The sequence below is a fragment of the Aquarana catesbeiana genome, linkage group LG08 (assembly GCF_042186555.1).
Source record: "Aquarana catesbeiana isolate 2022-GZ linkage group LG08, ASM4218655v1, whole genome shotgun sequence".
Lineage (NCBI taxonomy): Eukaryota > Metazoa > Chordata > Amphibia > Anura > Ranidae > Aquarana > Aquarana catesbeiana.
In genome coordinates this window covers 304,823,244-304,843,348 of record NC_133331.1, presented here as the reverse complement: position 1 = coordinate 304,843,348, position 20,105 = coordinate 304,823,244, and the positions used below count along the sequence as shown (strand labels likewise).

General features: G+C 46.6%; 2 protein-coding genes across 2 annotated transcripts in view; both read left to right on the top strand.

Annotated features, from left to right (window-relative positions):
• The window catches only part of LOC141105171 (uncharacterized), a 28,011-nt gene extending 19,742 nt beyond the window's left edge, over positions 1 to 8,269 (top strand). The window contains exon 9 of the mRNA XM_073595062.1: positions 6,483 to 8,269. Within this exon, the coding sequence (XP_073451163.1) occupies positions 6,483 to 7,695 (1,213 nt within the window). The 3' untranslated portion in view covers positions 7,696 to 8,269. The remainder of the gene's footprint in view (positions 1 to 6,482) is intronic.
• An 11,008-nt stretch (positions 8,270 to 19,277) lies between these two features.
• The window catches only part of LOC141105050 (uncharacterized), a 126,092-nt gene continuing 125,264 nt past the window's right edge, over positions 19,278 to 20,105 (top strand). Inside the window, exons 1-3 of the mRNA XM_073594874.1 lie at positions 19,278 to 19,422; positions 19,539 to 19,636; positions 19,746 to 19,892. Coding sequence (XP_073450975.1) covers positions 19,338 to 19,422; positions 19,539 to 19,636; positions 19,746 to 19,892 — 330 coding nt within the window. The 5' untranslated portion in view covers positions 19,278 to 19,337. The remainder of the gene's footprint in view (positions 19,423 to 19,538; positions 19,637 to 19,745; positions 19,893 to 20,105) is intronic.

The following is a 20,105-nucleotide window of genomic DNA, read 5'->3' as shown; positions in this document are numbered from 1 at the left end:
TTCCGCACTCCTCTCCTGTACATATTACCCACCATTATACACTCTGCACTCCTCTCCTGTACATATTACCCACCATTATACACTCTGCACTCCTCTCCTGTACATATTACCCACCGCCATACATTCCACACTCCTCACCTGTACATATTACCCACCATTATACACTCCACACTCCTCACCTGTACATATTACCCCCCGCCATACATTCCGCACTCCTCTCCTGTACATATTACCCACCGCCATACATTCCGCACTCCTCTCCTGTACATATTACCCACCGCCATACATTCCGCACTCCTCTCCTGTACATATTACCCACCGCCATACACTCTGCACTCCTCTCCTGTACATATTACCCACCGCCATACATTCCGCACTCCTCTCCTGTACATATTACCCACCGCCATACATTCCGCACTCCTCTCCTGTACATATTACCCACCGCCATACATTCCGCACTCCTCACCTGTACATATTACCCACCATTATACATTCCGCACTCCTCTCCTGTACATATTACCCACCATTATACACTCTGCACTCCTCTCCTGTACATATTACCCACCATTATACACTCTGCACTCCTCTCCTGTACATATTACCCACCGCCATACATTCCACACTCCTCACCTGTACATATTACCCACCATTATACACTCCACACTCCTCACCTGTACATATTACCCCCCGCCATACATTCCGCACTCCTCTCCTGTACATATTACCCACCGCCATACATTCCGCACTCCTCTCCTGTACATATTACCCACCGCCATACATTCCGCACTCCTCTCCTGTACATATTACCCACCGCCATACATTCCGCACTCCTCTCCTGTACATATTACCCACCATTATACACTCCACACTCCTCTCCTGTACATATTACCCACCGCCATACATTCCGCACTCCTCTCCTGTACATATTACCCACCGCCATACACTCTGCACTCCTCTCCTGTACATATTACCCACCGCCATACATTCCGCACTCCTCTCCTGTACATATTACCCACCGCCATACATTCCGCACTCCTCTCCTGTACATATTACCCCCCGCCATACACTCTGCACTCCTCTCCTGTACATATTACCCACCGCCATACATTCCGCACTCCTCTCCTGTACATATTACCCACCGCCATACATTCCACACTCCTCTCCTGTACATATTACCCCCCGCCATACATTCCACACTCCTCTCCTGTACATATTACCCACCGCCATACATTCCGCACTCCTCTCCTGTACATATTACCCACCGCCATACATTCCGCACTCCTCTCCTGTACATATTACCCACCGCTATACACTCCGCACTCCTCTCCTGTACATATTACCCCCCGCCATACACTCCGCACTCCTCTCCTGTACATATTACCCCCCGCCATACACTCCGCACTCCTCTCCTGTACATATTACCCCCCGCCATACACTCTGCATTCCCTATTTAACATTACCACATTCTGCACTATACAAGTCATCTCAGACTCTCTTTAAGAACACCCCCTTTAAGCCAATATTTAGTGCAATTTAAGACATGTCCACTGTTCATTACGACACGCTTTGCGCACCATATTGTTGTTGTTCTTGATGCCTAGGGCCCACTTTTGATCTTGCACACAGGCCCGCTGATTTCGTATGCCCCTGCCCCAAAAATCGGCAAAATTTTTTGTCAAAAATCATCTTTTTTTGGGGGGGGGGGGGTGTCCCTGAATGGCAGTTTGGAAATGTGGTCACCCTAGTGAGGGGTAATAGGGCTAGTAATCTGGGGGCCTCTGAGATGATGGTGATTCTGAAGGACTCCAAGGTCCTGACTCCTAGTCAGGCTTCAGGGCTCTGAGGGAAGAGGAGGCTGTAGGACTCAGGGGAGTGAAGAAGGAGAAGGCACGGCCATCTAAGTGTATCAATTTATTTGGTTATAAAATTAGAGGAATGCACTCACAAGATGTGGGGGGGGGGTAACACAGGCACATCATGTATCTCGGTTGTCTGGCTCCCAAGGCATGGTGGAGGTTCAGTGAAAGCAAAACAGAGAGTCCGTGGCTGTCACAGATGATGCCGATGTCCGGGTGTCCTGCTATAGGTGGAGAGAGAGGGATGGAAGGAGAAGATCCCATTGACAGCTCCATGTGGTGGATTGAACAAGCTGGTGCCCCTGTGAAAACGACCCTTAACCATGCTGGGATGCAAACCGGTGTCAGGCTGGAGCCAGGGAAACATTAGGGCGGAAGTGACATCAAACGGTAGGCAGTGACATGTTTCGGAGCTTAGCCGCCTTCGTTGTCAAAGAAAAACCGAATAATCTCTATAGAAGAGCTGCAGCCTGGCCAAGTGTATAGACTCTCTCCTGACGGATTTTAAGGAATATTAGAGTATTCAGCTTTTTTCCAGTTGCGCTAAGGGTTTTTATTGTTGTAGGGCTCAGGGAGCCTCTAAGATAGGGAGGGGGCTCTTGGTCTATGATGGTCCTCCTGCCTGCACTTTTCAGACCTCCTTACAGAACCCCTGCCCGGAAATGAAGGCAGCCTTTACCTTCTTCCCATGTTACTGGTGAAGTAATATGTTCCAGGATACCAAGTGGAACTAAGAAGGCAAGTCCTTCACCCTGGGTACGCACTCGTTGTTAGAGGATCTGTTTGCACAGACTCACTTAGCAGGCTCATGTTGTGGGTCTGAGGGAGCCGTCCAATACCTTCTAATGACATAGACTGTGTCAGAGCCTGGTACTGGAATTCAGAACACCAGGAGCCCACCGCCACTCTGTACAAGGTCCTGGATACTACAGTATACTTGACAACTAAGAACAAACCCCTAGCTGCACTTCTCCTACCCACACTGGGCTACCATTGAAGGGATGAAAACAAAATTTCCCCCCCCAGCCCTCTACTTCACCAACAGCATCCTCCTGCAATCCAATCCAATCCCTTCTCTTCCTGCAGAGAGTGACATCACTCCTATCAGTCAGCAGGAGATTGGAGGCTTGCAGTCTGAATTTTGCCAATTGTCCTGATTAGCCCAGAACTCCGGCCAAAAGCCAGCAAGTTTCCCTTCCTGGACATCATGATGACCCTACATTGATTTCACAGCACTGCCTCAGAGCAAATCAAAAAGACAGAAAAAGGATCGTATTTATTATTCTTTGCAGATCTAAAATGAATCAAAACCAGTTCAGAAATAAAACAAACCCAACAGAGAAAAGAGAATTTCCGATCCAGTGGACCAAGAGGTTCCTGGGACCTCGAAAGTGTAAAAAACACAAAATAGTTCAAATTAAACGTGTTCACATGGGGTCAGTAGTTCCTAAATGTACAGCAACCCTCGTATTACCCCGCCCCCCACATCCACATAATATTATTGAGTGACCATTACCATCCATATGATTCTTACTTTCATTTCCCAAAGTTATCCGTCTACAAGGAAACCTGTAAAGATCAAATGACGGCACCGATGAGGATGGAGGAGGACCGGAGTCACATGACTGAGAAGATACTAAATCTAACCCTGGAGATCATCTACCTGCTGACTGGAGAGGTGAGGAGGATTCTGGGAGGTCACATGACATCACTCTTATCTCTATTAATAAAACACAGACCTGACCGGAGAGGTGAGGAGGATTCTGGGAGGTCACATGACATCACTCTTATCTCTATTAATAAAACACAGACCTGACCGGAGAGGTGAGGAGGATTCTGGGAAGTCACATGACATCACTCTTATCTCTATTAATAAAACACAGACCTGACCGGAGAGGTGAGGAGGATTCTGGGAGGTCACATGACATCACTCTTATCTCTATTAATAAAACACAGACCTGACTGGAGAGGTGAGGAGGATTCTGGGAGGTCACATGACATCACTCTTATCTCTAATAATAAAACACAGACCTGACCAGAGAGGTGAGGAGGATTCTTGGATTCTAACATGATATTCCTATTGGTTTCTCAATACAGAGATTTCCTCTTGTGAAGTCAGGTGATCATATGACCATCATAGTGCCTCCATGTGGCTCCCTAAAACCTGAAAGACACAACATGCAAAAGATTCTAGAAGTCACCAAGAAGATGACGGAGCTGTTGATGGGAGAGGTGAGCGGTGCCGGGAATTCTGGGACATTATCCAGTAACAGACAAGGGATGTGTCTGGATGGTGACTGTATCATTGTGTGTGTCAGGTTCCTATAAGGTGTCAGGATGTCACTGTCTATTTCTCCATGGAGGAGTGGGAGTATTTAGAAGGACACAAGGATCTCTACAAGGACGTCATGATGGAGAATCAGCCGCCCCTCACTTCACCGGGTAAGAGGAGACTTTATTGTAAAGGAGAGAGCAGTACGGAGGGTCCACCTAGATCCCCCATCATCTGATAAACACATAGAAACAATGTATTCAGTCAGTGTGTGTGTTTCCTACAGATGGATCCAGTAATGGGAACCCACCAGAGAGATGTCCCCGTCCTCTGTATTCCCGGGATTCCACACAGGAAGGTCACACCATCCCTCATCATCATCAGGTAGGTGGGACTGAGCAACTAGAACAGAATTCTAAGCTATGAGAAGACATTCTTCTATGTAATCTCTTGTTCCATTTTACACATATATTCTATCATCTTTGGGGTTTAGGATGAGGAACTGAAAGACATCAAAGCTGAGATTAAAGAGGAAGAAGAAGAGATGTCAATGAGTGGAGCTCAGCAGTCTATTGGAGGGGGAGGTCCTCTGTATTCCTGGGATTCCACACAGGTAGATCACACCATCCCTCACCATTACAAGGTTAGTTGAACGGAACATCTGGGACATGGTCTTGTGAGACGATGTGTGGATCTTTTCTATATGCGATTTCATAATATTACATTTTAATTTTCTATCATTCTCTTGGTTTAGGTTGAAGATCTGATAGATGTAAAAATTGAGGGTAAAGCAGAAGAAGAAGAGATGTATGTGAGAGATGATCAGCAGTCTATGGAGGAGGATGGAATGTTTAGAGAGGAGGACACTCCTACAGCGATCAGCACAGGTGGGTCATTAAAAGTAAATGCATACACTATATAATTTATATTGCACTTTCCATATTCCTAACACCTTCACTATACAGCATACTCTATGTTAAACATTACATACCCCTGACCCCTGCACTATATAACTTTGTTGTACATTACATACTCCTTGCTCCTGCACTATATACTCTATGTTGTACATTACATAATTCTGATACTATATAGTCCTATCTGTTGTATCTTATACAGTATGCTGTACATTACATAGTCCTGACTTTTGCACTCTGCCCTCTATACACTGCTATATATAAACAAATTATCTATTCTCTTTTGTTACACCCATTTTCTACCAGCTGGACATTTTATATCTGATGATTTGATTTTACATGATGATAATAATGTGATAACATCCTCACTCTTTGGACCCTAAACATAAAGTCATAATGAGGGAGGAGTCAATAACCCAATGATGGTGGTCTTCAGGATCAGTCCAGTCTTCATCTTGGTTGTTCTCCCCCCATCCTCACTCTCTGACCTCTGGTGGGGCTCAGCTCCGCTGTTATACATGACTAAATCATGGACTAAATAAGGAAGTGCGGGATTTCTTGTGTTGGAAAGTGATAGAGTGATGAGTGATAGAGGGGGTGTGGACACTCGTCCTATAATCCTCTCCTTTAAAGGACAGTTCTCATTGGTTAAAAAACAAAAAATCAATCTGTGCAGTCACCCAAATAACCAAACTGGGTTGCAAGCTAACACCATATAGGTGATTCCACCCCACCTACCTAATGATACAAATGGGATAAGTCAGTGTAGCGCTACCCAAAAATATAGGAAAGAAATGAACTGGTAGGAGATCAGAGGACTCATTTACTAGTTACCTTGAGGGGGGAATTGTAAGATCCTCAGAGACAAAGCTGCCTGATGTGGGCGGAGTCCTGGTTTAGGGGAACCAATCTGCTCATGTCTAGTAATAATCTTTTTATTTCTATTTTAGTAGATGGACGGGAGATGAGGAAAACCTCAGAGGATTGTCTCACTTTGTCTCCAGACTGTAAAGTAGAAGATGAGGACATCACACAGTATAGTCCAGGAGAAAACCCGGCTACCTCAAATGTCCATCCGGAACCACACAGTGTAGATGGACCATCGTATTCCTCTTATCCTGAGGAACCTCAGACTGTGCGGGACGGTGCCAGACCATCGTATTCCTCTTATCCTGAGGAACCTCAGACTGTGCGGGACGGTGCCGGACCATCGTATTCCTCTTATCCTGAGGAACCTCAGACTGTGCGGGACGGTGCCGGACCATCGTATTCCTCTTATCCTGAGGAACCTCAGACTGTGCGGGACAGTGCCGGACCATCGTATTCCTCTTATCCTGAGGAACCTCAGACTGTGAGGGACGGTGCCGGACCATCGTATTCCTCTTATCCTGAGGAACCTCAGACTGTGAGGGACAGTTCCATCCTTCCAACAGATAAGAGATTTTCCTGTCCTGAGTGTGGGAAGTGTTTTTCAAAGAAATCCCGTCTCAAAATCCATCAGATGTTGCACACAGGAGAGAAACCTCATTGCTGCCCTGAGTGCGGGAAAAGTTTTATAGAAAAATCAGGTCTTGTCAATCATCAGAGGTCTCACACTGGGGAGAAACCATATTCCTGCCCTGAGTGCGGGAAATGTTTTGTACATATGTCAAATCTTCGCATACATCGAAGGTCTCACACAGGAGAGAAGCCGTATTCCTGTTCTGAGTGTGGGAAATGTTTTTTAGAAAAATCATCTCTTCTTACACATCAAAGGTCTCACACGGGGGAGAAGCCATATTCCTGTCCTGAGTGCGGGAAATGTTTTGTAAATATGTCAAATCTTCGCAAACATCGAAGGTCTCACACAGGAGAGAAGCCGTATTCCTGTTCTGAGTGTGGGAAATGTTTTGCAGAAAAATCATGTCTTCTTACACATCAAAGGTCTCACACGGGGGAGAAGCCATTTTCCTGTCCTGAGTGCAGCAAACAGTTTTCAGACAAGTCCTCTCTTTACAGACATCGGAGATCGCACACAGGTGAGAAGCCGCATTGCTGTCTTGAGTGCGGGAAATGTTATTCAGTGAAGTCACATCTTTACAGACATCAAAGGTCTCACACGGGGGAGAAGCCATTTTCCTGTCCTGAGTGCAGCAAGCAGTTTTCAGACAAGTCCTCTGTTTACAGACATCAGAGATCTCACACGGGACAGAAGCCCCTTTCCTGTACTGAGTGTGGGAAATGTTTTGTAAAAAAATCTGATCTTGTCATACATCAAAGGACTCACACGGGGGAGAAGCCATATCCCCATCCTGAGAGTGGGAAACGTTTTGTAGAAAAATCTGATCTTGTCAAACATCAAAGGACTCACACGGGGGAGAAGCCGAATTCTTGTCCTGAGTGTGGGAAATGTTTTTCTCGTAAGTCAAATCTTGAAAGACATCAGAGATCTCATACGGGGGAGAAGCCGCATTCTTGTCCTGAGTGTGGGAAATGTTTTTCAGGTAAGTCAAATCTTTACAGACATCAGAGATCTCATACGGGGGAGAAGCCGCCGCATTCCTGTTCTGAGTGTGGAAAATGTTTTCTAAACAATTCTGATCTTGTCAAACATCAAAGGACTCACACCGGGGAGAAGCGTATTCCTGTCCTGAATGTGGGAAATGTTTTGTAAAAAAATCAGATCTTGTCAAACATCAAAGGAGTCGCACGGGGGGAGAAGCCGTATTCCTGTCCTGAGTGTGGGAAATGTTTTTCAGTTAAGTCACATCTTTACAGACATCAGAGATCTCACACGGGGGGAGAAGCCATATTCCTGTCCTGAGTGAGTGAATTGTTCCACACTGAAGTCCTGTCTTCCTGTACATCAGGGGTCCCACACAATCCTCGAGGTGTATTAGTGCCTTGAGGTGGGAAATGTCTTCTACATGAATTCTGCTGGACATCACAGCTCTCATGTGGGGAAGAAGCACACCCTGATATACACCTCAGATATATTCCATGGCTGATCTTCATCATGTAAGAAACAGTTCATAAGGACATCAGAGATCACCAAAGACATGGATGAAACGTTCCCACAAAGCATGAATAAAATAGAAGTTTTGCTGCACCTGCTATTACCAAAAAAACAACAAATACCACCTTCCAGGTGTTCTATGGTGATATATACACACAAATTCTTGTTATATACTGTGCTTATCAACTAATAAACTTAATTTTCTTGTTAAAAAAAAACTAATAAACTTAATAAACAAATGAACCAGTCTCTAATATTTGCTTTGTTCTAAAATGCACTTCTTAGTCATCCATAATTCACCACGTGTACAAACCATGCATCTGGATAAACAGTTCATAAATCTGTGTTCAGTATCTGCCATCACCTTTTCTCTTATGCGCTCACCTTTAGTTCTGGCCCTGCAAGTACTCAGGTCTAAATATGCGTTCCCAAGGAGATACTGAACATCATATGAAAGGTCCATCTCAATTCCTCAATTTAACGTTGTGTTCCCAACAAATGAGGAGGAGATACTGTACACCATATGAAAGGTCCATCTCCATTCCTCAATATAATGTCATGTTCCCAACAAATGAGGAGGAGATACTGTACACCATATGAGAGGTCCATCTCCATTCCTCAATATAATGTCATGTTCCCAACAAATGAGGAGGAGATACTGTACACCATATGAAAGGTCCATCTCCATTCCTCAATATAATGTCATGTTCCCAACAAATGAGGAGGAGATACTGTACACCATATGAAAGGTCCATCTCCATTCCTCAATATAACGTCATGTTCCCAACAACTGAGGAGGAGATACTGTACACCATATGAAAGGTCCCTCACCATTCCTCAATATATTGTCATGTTCCCAACAAATGAGGAGGAGATACTGTACACCATATGAAAGGTCAATCTTTCTTCCTCAATATAAAGTCATGTGCCGAACAAATGAGGAGGAAATAATGTACACCATATGAAAGGCCCACCTTCCTTCCTCAATATAACGTCATGTTCCCAACAAATGAGGTGGAGATACTGTATACCATATGAAAGGTCCATCTTCCTTCCTCAATATAACGTCATGTTCCCAACAAATGAGGAGGAGGAGATACTGTACACCATATGAAAAGGTCCATCTTCCTTCCTCAATATATTGTCATGTTCCCAACAAATGAGGAGGAGATACTGTACTCCATATGTTACTGTACAAACGGGGCTTTGATTTGAATGTATTCACTTTACGGTGTAAACTTTTCAAATTTGGCCCTGAAATTGAACCACTCAGCGCTCAGTCTAAGGTGGATGACCAGGTTCTATATCTCACCACTGGTTGCACCCTTTACCCCACTTCCATCTAGAACTTTTACAAGGTACTCAGGGGCTTCCTACCACCCTTTTCCCACTAGGATTTATTGCAGGACGGTCTACACCTGGGTTACAGCATGCTCCTTCTAGACACTTACCCTATCTCCTGCACCCAACTCCATGAGTACCCCACAGGGGAATACCTTCACCTGTAGCTATGGTGAGACCAGGCAAAAGGGAGCCAATTCTAAATCATTGGAGAAAATTCTCTCTGCCAAAGATCCTCTCCACCAACATCTATATCTGATTCAATCCCTATTTCAGGCACACAACATTTAGCCTATCTGGAAAAAAAAGCTGAATTATTTGTCACAATTCATTGGACAAATTATGACTTTAATACAACCTGGCTGGACAGTAAATGGTGGTGAGTTTGCACTAGTATTTAGCAGAGATAGCAATAGGTTCAACTCTGCTGAAAACTAGGAATGAGCTTTGAGTTCAAGTCGAACTTCGGACGTTCGACCGTTCGTCTAATTGCGAACATTATGGGCCGTTCGCGCCAAATTCGAGTGGCGCGTCACGGCCCATAATTCACTGCGGCATCGCAGTGCATTGCTGGCTGATGATTGGCCAAGCATGCACTATGACCCGTATGCTTTGGCCAATCACAGCGTGGCAAGAACGGAGAGCCATAATTGGCCAAAGGCAGGGTGGCTTTGGCCAACTATGCCTCAGGGGATTTAGTACACACCCCACACTATATAAGGCCGCCTGGAAGTTGGCCTTGTGCAGTGTGTTCCGGCGTGCTTAGAGAGAGAGAGAGAGACAGTGTCATTTCATTTGAGTTAGATAGAGTAGGCAGGCGAGTCAGTTAGCTGCAGTCAGTGTATTGTGTATATATATGCATCCCAGGTGTTGTGTGTATATATATATATATATATATATATATATATACACTGTATTCAGTTTAGCTAGATCCGTTCCTGTTATTCTCTTCCTAATATACTTACAGGCAGGCAGCTGCAGTATTTTCAGTCAGTGTACTGTATTCTGTGCACAGTGTGCAACTAAAGCTAACTGCAGCCAATTGCTGGTGTTTTCTTCCTAATAATACCTCAGGCAGGCAGCTGCAGTATTTTCAGTTTACTGTATCCTGTGCACAGTGTGCAACTAAAGCTAACTGCAACCAATTGCTGGTGTTCTCTTCCTAATAATACCTCAGGCAGGCAGCTGCAGTATTTTCAGTCAGTGTACTATATCCTGTGCACAGTGTGCAACTAAAGCTAACTGCAGCCAATTGCTGGTGTTCTCTTCCTAATATTACCTCAGGCAGGCAGCTGCAGTATTTTCAGTCAGTGTACTGTATCCTGTGCACAGTGTGCAACTAAAGCTATTTGTAGCCAATTGCTGGTGTTCTCTTCCTAACAATACCTCAGGCAGGCAGCTGCAGTATTTTCAATCAGTGTACTGTATCCTGTGCACAGTGTGCAACTAAAGCTAACTGCAGACAATTACTGGTGTTCTCTTGCTAATAATACCTCAGGCAGGCAGCTGCAGTATTTTCAGTCAGTGTACTGTATCCTGTGCACAGTGTGCAACTAAAGCTAACTGCAGCCAATTGCTGGTTTTCTCTTCCTAATAATACCTCAGGCAGGCAGCTGCAGTATTTTCAGTCAGTGTACTGTATCCTGTGCACAGTATGCAACTAAAGCTAACTGCAGACAATTGCTGTTGTTCTCTTCCTAATAATACCACAGGCAGGCAGTTGATTCAGCTAGCTGCAGTATATTAGTGTACTGTATACTGGGCACAGTGTGCAGCTAAAGCTCACTGCAGACAATTCCTGTTGTTTTCTTCCTAATAATACTACAGGCAGGCAGGTGATTCAGCTAGCTGCAGTATAATCAGTGTATATATACATCCCAGCTTTGTGCAGCTACATCTCACTACAGGCCATTCCTTGTGTACCTATTCCAATACATCAAAGACAGTATGTCTGGAAGGCCAACAAGGAAAGGCAGACAGTCACAGGCCAATAAAAGAGGGCAAGCAGGCTCTGTGTCTAGATGCAACAGTGCTGGTCATGGACACAGTGCATCCTCATCAGCCGTGGGGCTTGCTTGTGCTTTTTCTCGGCAGCTGGCCGCGTTAAGCCACAACATGCCGAAGAATTGGTAGAGTGGATGACCAAGCCACCCTCATCCTCTGTCACCCAGGCTACCTTGGCTGCCAATGCAGGTGCCAAAGCGGCCTATTCCTTGGACTCGAGGTTATCATCAGTTACTCCTTCCTTAGCCCCACCGGAGGAGTCCCCCGAACTGTTTGACCACAGTGCCGGGTACATGCTACAGGAGGATGCGTAGTGTTTTGAAGGCTCCGATGATGGTACCCAGCTTAAGGAAGGCAGTAACATGAGCCCAGAGAGAGGGGTTGCCCAAGAAGGACAACAAACTGGCAGTCATGTTCCCCCAGCTGCAGCAGACTGCCAGGTTTGCTCCAGTGATGAGGAGGGAGGGGATGATGAGCTCACTGACTCTATGTGGGTGCCTGATAAGAGGGCGGAGGAGGAGGAGGCACAACACCAATGAGGCAGGATGCCCTCCAGGGGCCAGCTTAAGGGCAGCCAACCGACTGCATCACACTGCAGAGCACCGCAAGTGCAGGGCGCTGGTGACTCTGAGCATTATTCCAAAGGTTCTTCGGTGTGGGCCTTTTTTGAAACGTGTGCAGCATATCGCACCATTGCTATTTGCAACCAATGTCTGAAGCGTATCAAGCGCGGACTAGACAGCAAGCGCTTGGGCACCACATGCTTAATCAGACATATGTCGAGCTCCCATGCAGCCTGTTAGCAACACTACCTAAAAGACACACACCAAAGAACAAGGCGGACCGCTCCTTGCTCCTCCTCATCAGCTGGGATCTCCAACCCCACTATACCTTCAGTCCTCTCAGAAACCTGCACTGAGAGGAATGAAGGTGTAGAATTAGGTGTGCCACTGCCAAGTACTTGCGGGCAATCTGCTATCGGTACATCAACGTCTGATTCTAGCAGGCAGATTTCCCTACCCCAGTTGCTCCACCGACAAAAGAAGTTTGCTCCCATCCATCCATATGCCCAGCGGTTGAATGCTAGCTTGGCTAAATTGCTAGCACTTCAACTGCTGCCTTTTCAGTTGGTAGACTCTGCCCCTTTCCGTGAGTTTGTGGAATGTGCGGTACCTCATTGGCAGGTTCCCAAACGCCACTTTTTTTCACGGAAGGCGATTCCGGCTCTCTACCGGCATGTGGAAGGCAATGTCTATGCCTCACTGGACAGGGCGGTCAGTGGTAAGGTGCATATTATTGCTGACTCAATAATAATTCCGTGAGTTTGTGGAATGTGCGGTACCTCATTGGCAAGTTCCCAAATGCCACTTTTTTTCACGGAAGGCGATTCCGGCTCTCTACCGGCATGTGGAAGGCAATGTCTATGCCTCGCTGGACAGGGCGGTCAGCGGTAAGGTGCATATTATTGCTGACTCATGGTCCAGCAGGCATGGACAGGGACATTATCTTTCACCGTGCACTGGGTGACTCTGCTGGCAGCTGGGAAGGATGCAGGACAGGGTGCAGTAGTGGAGGTTGTTCTGCCACCACGCCTCCAAAATTCTACTAGTGGTGATTCTGCCACACCTCTCTCCTCCACCCCCTCCTTTTATTCTTCCTCCATGGCCTCTTCCTGTGCTGATTTGTCCTCAGAACCAGCAGTGCTCCGTAGGCGTTCAAGGGGCTACGCAAGCACGCAGGCAAAAAGATGCCATGCGGTGCTTGAGCTGGTGTGCTTGGGGGACAGGAGCCACACTGGGGCAGAGATTCTGTCAGCTCGGCAGGGGCAGGTTCAGAGGTGGTTGACGCCACACCAGCTTAAGCCAGGAATGGTGGTTAGCAACAATGGCACCAACCTCCTCTCCGCCGTCCGACAGGGACAACTGACCCATGTGCCCTGTTTGGCTCACTTCCTTAACTTGGTGGTGCAGTGATTCTTGGGCAGGTACCCGGGCTTACAGGATGTCCTGAGGTAGGCCAGGAAAGTCTGTGTGCATTTCCGCCGGTCATATAATGCCAGTGCTCGGCTGGCTGACCTCCAAAAGGAATTTAACCCGCCCAAGAACCGCCTAATCTGTGACATGCCCATCAGGTGGAACTCAATGTTGACCATGCTGCAGCGGCTGCACACGCAGCAGAGGGCCATCAATGAGTACCTTTACAACTATGGCACCAGGACAGGGTCAGGGGAGCTTGGTTTTTTCCCCACGCCAGTGGGCCATGATCAGGGATGTATGCACTGTCCTGTCACCATTTGAGAATGCCACGAGAATGGTGAGCAGTGACAGTGCATGCATCAGTGACACTGTCCCTCTTGTCCACCTGTTGGAGCACACGCTGCATGGAATAATGGACAGGGCAGGAAGACGAGGACTTCTTTACCTCTCAAGGCCCCCTTTATCCAGACAGTGTTCCTGCGTGCCCACCGATCACACAGGAGGAGGAGGACTGTGTCAGCATAGAGGTGGAGCCTAGCACTCAGCATCAGCAGCAGTCTTCAAGGGATCATTTACAGTCCGAAGAAACCCATGAACTTGTAAGTGGTTGGGAGGAGGTGGCTGCGGATCATGTCGTCCTTAGTGACCCAGAGGACTCCGGACCAAATGCCTCAGCAAACCTACGCTGCATGGCCTCCCTGATCCTGCAAAGCCTGCAGAAGGATCCTCGTATTCGTGGTATCAAGGAGAGGGATCATTACTGGCTGGCAACACTCCTTGATCCACGTTACAAGGGTAAGGTCGCGGACCTTATCTTACCATTGCAAAGGGAGCAGAGGATGAAACATCTTCTGGAGGCCTTGCAGAAAGGTTTTTGCAAAGTGTTTCCAGAGCTTGGGAGGTTACAATTTCCTAGTCCTCCTGGACAATGTGTTGCTGAGGCTTCGGTCAGTCACAGAAGGAGCGGTGGAGAAGGTGGCCATCTGACCGATGCGTTTAGACAATTTTTTACTCCGCAGCCCCAAGGTATGATCGGTTCCAGCAACTATCGCCAGCATCTGATTTACATGGTGCAGGAATACCTAGGGGCAAGATCAGACTTTTGACACCTTTCCCACCGAAAATCCTCTGGGTTACTGGGTCTTGAGGATGGATCACTGGCCAGAGCTTGCACAGTATGCAATTGAGCTACTGGCCTGTCCTGCATCCAGCGTTCTTTCGGAACGCACATTCAGTGCTGCTAGAGGCTTTGCAACCGATCACAGGGTGCGCCTGTCCACCAAATCGGTCGATCGGCTGACCTTTATAAAAATGAATCAGTCTTAGATCACCAGCTATCAAGCACCTGACGCTGATGTAACCAAAAACATTTTTTTTAATGTGAGATCCCTTCAAGACTGCCTATGCTGATGCTGAGTGACTATCCTGTTATGCTGAGTGACTATCCTTTTCCTCCTCAATGTTCATGCTGATAGCTTGTAAGAACATTTTTGGTTCTGGGCACAGCCACCAGTGGCTAAGGCCCAATTTTTCTGCCCCTGTTTAACAGAGGCATGTAATTACAATTTTTGATAAAATACTTTGCAGCAGGGCTCATTCCTGCGCTCCAACTAGAGTGTCTGTGAGGGGTTGCAGTGTTGTGGCACCAGCACCAGTGCCTAAAGCCCAATTTTTCTGCCCCTGTTTAATAGGGGCATGTAATTACAATTTTTGATGCAATACTTTGCAGCAGGGCTCATTCCTGCGCTCAACTAGAGTATCTGTTGAGGGGTTGCAGTGTTGTAGCACCAGCACCAGTGCCTAAGGTCCAATTTTTCTGCCCCTGTTTAACAGGGACATGTAATTACAATTCTTAAACTAATATTTCACAGCAGGGCCCATTCCTGCACCCACCAAGAGTAACTGTGAGGCCTTACAGTGTTGTGGCAACACCACAACACCGTCCACCACTAAAGGCCCAATTTTTCTGCCCCTGTTTAACAGGGACATGTAATTACTATTCTTGATCTAATATTTCACAGCAGGGCCCGTTTCTGCACCCACCAAGAGTAACTGTGAGGGCTTACAGTGTTGTGGCAACACCAACACCTAAGGCCCAAATTTCTGCAGTGTATATAGGGCAGGCCCCTACTTTCAAACATCCAACTTACAAACGACTCCTACTTGCAAACGGAATGAGACAACAGGAAGTAAGGAGAAATCTACCCCTAGGAGGGAAATTCTCTCCTGTAAGAGTTTCTTGTTTCACTAAAAACCCCACATTTTCAAAATCCAATTGTCATTGGGACAGAAAGTGAGGTGAAATCTTCTAAAGAGGAGCACAGACAGCAAAACAAATGTTACAGGGATGATAATCCTTCCCTATATTTTCCAAAAAGCTTAAGAATAGATTTTTTGGCTGGAGCTACACTCTCAGTACAGACCCCCTCTCTCAGTACAGACCCTCCCATCACTATAGACACCCTCAGTGCAGAACCCCCCATCAGTATAGACCCCCTTAGTGCAGACCAGTGGCGGCTGGTGCTCAAAATTTTTGGGGGGCGCAAGCAAACTGAAAAATACTGACCCCCCCCCCATCAATTGCAGGATCACTGTGCCCATCAAATGCAGCCATTGTGCCCATCAAACGCAGCCACGTGTGCCCATCATATGCAGCCACTGTGGCCATCATATGCAGCCACTTGTGCCCATCATATGCAGCCATTGTGCCCATCAAACGCATTCATTGTGCCCATCAAACGCAGCCACTTGTGCCCATCATATGCAGCCATTGTGCCCATCAAACGCATTCATTGTGCCCATCAAACGCAGCCACTTGTGCCCATCATATGCAGCCACTTGTGCCCATCATATGCAGCCATTGTGCTCATCAAACGCATCCATTGTGCCCATCAAACGCAGCCACTTGTGCCCATCATATGCAGCCATTGTGCCCATCAAACGCACCCCCCCCACACACACACACACACACTCGCGGTGTTTGCGGAAGAACCCCCACATGCGGTTCACGGCTCTGGCACCCCCCCCGCATGCATCGCGGCTCTGGCACCGACACCCCGCCCCCCCCGGCAGGCAGATCACGGATCTCGGCTCTGGCACCCTCTGGGATCTTGCTACAACTACAATTGCATCATACTTTCTCATGCAGCAATGTCATGTCATATGTAGATTTTCATTGTTTGTGTTTTCTTGCTGTTTTATGAAATCCTGTTGAGGTTGTAGCTGTTCCCTAAACTTGTCTCCAGCAGCCATCTTGGGGAAGCCTCATGTTCCGATTGGGGACAAGTTCTCTCGAGATTTTGCCCACTATTTTCTGTTAGCTCAAATATAAAAGACAGAGCCCAGCCACCATTTGGAGAGACATGTGTGTGGAATTAGTGAGGGAAAGATATACTGCTTGTAATGGAAAGCTAGGCCTTGCTCAGGGAGAGTGCAGGGACAGAACAGGGATCCTCAGGAGTCCTGCATATCAGCACTGCTGCTGTGCTTGCTATAGAAGATCACCAGGGAGAGTGTATCTTCCTGTTAAATCATCTCTGCTGCATCGGTGGAACCTGCTTATGGACACCAGCCTATGGCAAGTAAACAGTATCTGTTTTGTATACCACTGATGTGCCTGAAGAGAGGAATAATAACTATAGTGCCAGTTTACTGAGCTGCATCCTGTATCTTTGGTGAACGTACTGGGAATCTGTGCCTTATATGCTAACAAGAGAACAGTTTACTCAACTTTTGTAAATATAATTTTCCACTGCTGCTTATCTGGCAATTAATGTTACTTAATTTACAATACCACACAGTGTGTTTCTCTCAATAATACAGCCACGCTAATTCCCCCGCTTACACACTGGCTGAGAAAGGCTGGATTGGACATTAATATATTTCTATATTTCTATAGGAGATGAGAGTACAAGAGCGTGTTCACACTATGAGACGTTTATCGGGGCTGCAGTTCTTCTACCGAGACAGGAAGACAGGAAGAGATTTTAAATGCAGATAGGAAGTTGTGGGTTAGAGGTGGGGTGGGAAGAAGTAGAGAAGAGCCGTTGGAACTTTACAGCAGAGGAGGTAATAAGATCTTATTTTCTATTTACACCCAGTAACCCCCCCACCTACCCACATATATAGTTAGGAAATGTAGATTAACCACTTCGGGGTCAGAACATTCCCCCACTTACGGGGACAAAACTTTGTCTTCATTTTGAATGTAAATTCTAGTAATATGGTCCTGAGAGGCTGTGAGGGGTAATAGACTAAAGACTCTGGGGGCCTCTGAGATGATGGTGATTCTGAAGGACTCTGAGGGGTTAGGGAAGAGGAGGATGTAGGGCTCAGGGGGCCTCTATGGTAGGGAGGGTCTATGATGGTCCTCCTATCTGCACTTTTCAGACCTTCTTACAGAACCCCTGTCTGGAAATGAAGGCACCCTTCACCTTCTTCTCATGTTACTGGTGAAGTAATATGTTCCAGGATACCAAGTGGAATGAAGAAGGGAAGTCCTTCACCCTGGGTAAGCACCCGTTGTTAGAGGATCTGTTTACACAGACTCGCTTAGCAGGCCCATGTTGTGGATCTGAGGGAGCCGTCCAATACCTTCCCAGGGGTAGGCAACCTCGGCCCTCCAGCTGTTTTGAAACTACAAGTCCCATGAGAGATTGCAAGACCCTGACAATCACAGGCATGACTCCTAGAGGCAGAGGCATGATGGGATTTGTATTTTCACCACAGCTGGAAGGCCGAGGTTGCCTACCCCTGACATAGACTGTGTCAGAGCCTGGTACTGGAATTCTGAACACCAGGATCCCACCGCCACTCTGTACAAGGTCCTGGATACTACAGTATACTTGGCTACTAAGTGAACAAACCCCTCACCCCCTGCTGTCCTCCTCCTACCCACACTGGGCTGCCATTGGAGGGATGCGAACAAACCATCCTTCCCCAGTCCTCTACTTCACCAACACCATCCTCCTGCTATCCAATCCAATCCCTTCTCTTACTGCAGAGAGTGACAGTGACATCACTCCTATCAGTCAGCAGGCTGCCAGAGATTGGGGCCTTGCAGTCGGAGTTCTGCCAATTATCTGGATTAGCCCAGAACTCCGGGCAAAAGTCAGCAAGTTCCTTTTCCTGGACATCATGATGACCCTACATTGACCTCACAGCACTGCCTCAGAGCAAATCAAGAAGACAGAAGAAGGATCTTATTTAAGATTCCTTGTCTGCAGATCTAAAAACCAGTTCAGAAACAAAACAAACAGAGAAAAAGGGATTTCTGATCTGGCAGGCCAAGAGGGTCCCGGGACCTCGATAATGTAACAAACACTAAATAGTTCAAACTAAATGTGTTCACATGGGGTCAGTAGTTCTTAAATGTACAGTAACCCTCCTATTACCCCCCTCACATCCACATCCTATTATTGTGTGACCAATACCTTCTGATTAATTCTTGCTTTAATTTCCCAAAATTATCTGTCTACAAGGAGACCTGTATAGATCAAATGATGCCACCAATGAGGATTAAGGCGGGCCGGAGTCACTTGACTGAGAAGATACTAAACCCCACCCTGGAGATCATCTACCTGCTGACCGGAGAGGTGAGGAGGATACAGGGAGGTCACATGACATCACTCTTATCTCTATTATTAAAACAGACCTGTCCAGAGAGGGGAGGAGGATTCTGAGATTCTAACTTGATATTCCTATTGGCTTCCTAATACAGAGATTTCCTCTTCTGAAGTCAGGTGATCGTATGATCATCACAGTGCCTCCATGTGACTCCCTAAAACCTGAGAGACACAACATGCAGAAGATTCTAGAAGTCACCAAGAAGATGATGGAGCTGCTGACAGGAGAGGTGAGCGGTGCTGGGAATTCTGGGACATTATCCAGTAACAGACAAGGGATGTGTCTGGATGGTGACTGTATCATTGTGTGTGTCAGGTTCCTATAAGGTGTCAGGATGTCACTGTCTATTTCTCCATGGAGGAGTGGGAGTATTTAGAAGGACACAAGGATCTCTACAAGGACGTCATGATGGAGAATCAGCCGCCCCTCACATCACCGGGTAAGAGGAGACTTTATTGTAAAGGAGAGAGCAGTACGGAGGGTCCACCTAGATCCCCCATCATCTGATAAACACATAGAAACAATGTATTCAGTCAGTGTGTGTGTTTCCTACAGATGGATCCAGTAATGGGAACCCACCAGAGAGATATCCCCGTCCTCTGTATTCCCGGGATTCCACACAGGAAGGTCACACCATCCCTCACCATCATCAGGTAGGTGGGACAGAGCAACTAGAACAGAATTCTAAGCTATGAGAGGACATTCTTCTATGTAATCTCTTGTTCCTTTTTACACATATATTCTATCATCTTTGGGGTTTAGGAAGAGGAACTGAAATACATCAAAGCTGAGAATAAAGAGGAAGAAGAAGAGATGTTGATTGGAGCTCAGCAGTCTATGGGAGGGGGAGGTCCTCTGTATTCCCGAGATTCCACACAGGAAGATCACACCATCCCTCACCATTACAAGGTTGGTTGAATGGAACATCTGGGACATGGACTTGTGAGACAATGTGTGGATCTTTTCTATATGTGATGTCATAATATTAAATCTTAAGTTTTAAGTTTCCATCCTTCGCTGACCCATGTATTATGGAGGGGGGGTGACTCCTGTATTATGGTTGATGACACTGACCCCTATACTATGAATAGGGGGGTGACTCTGACCCCTTGTATTATTAAG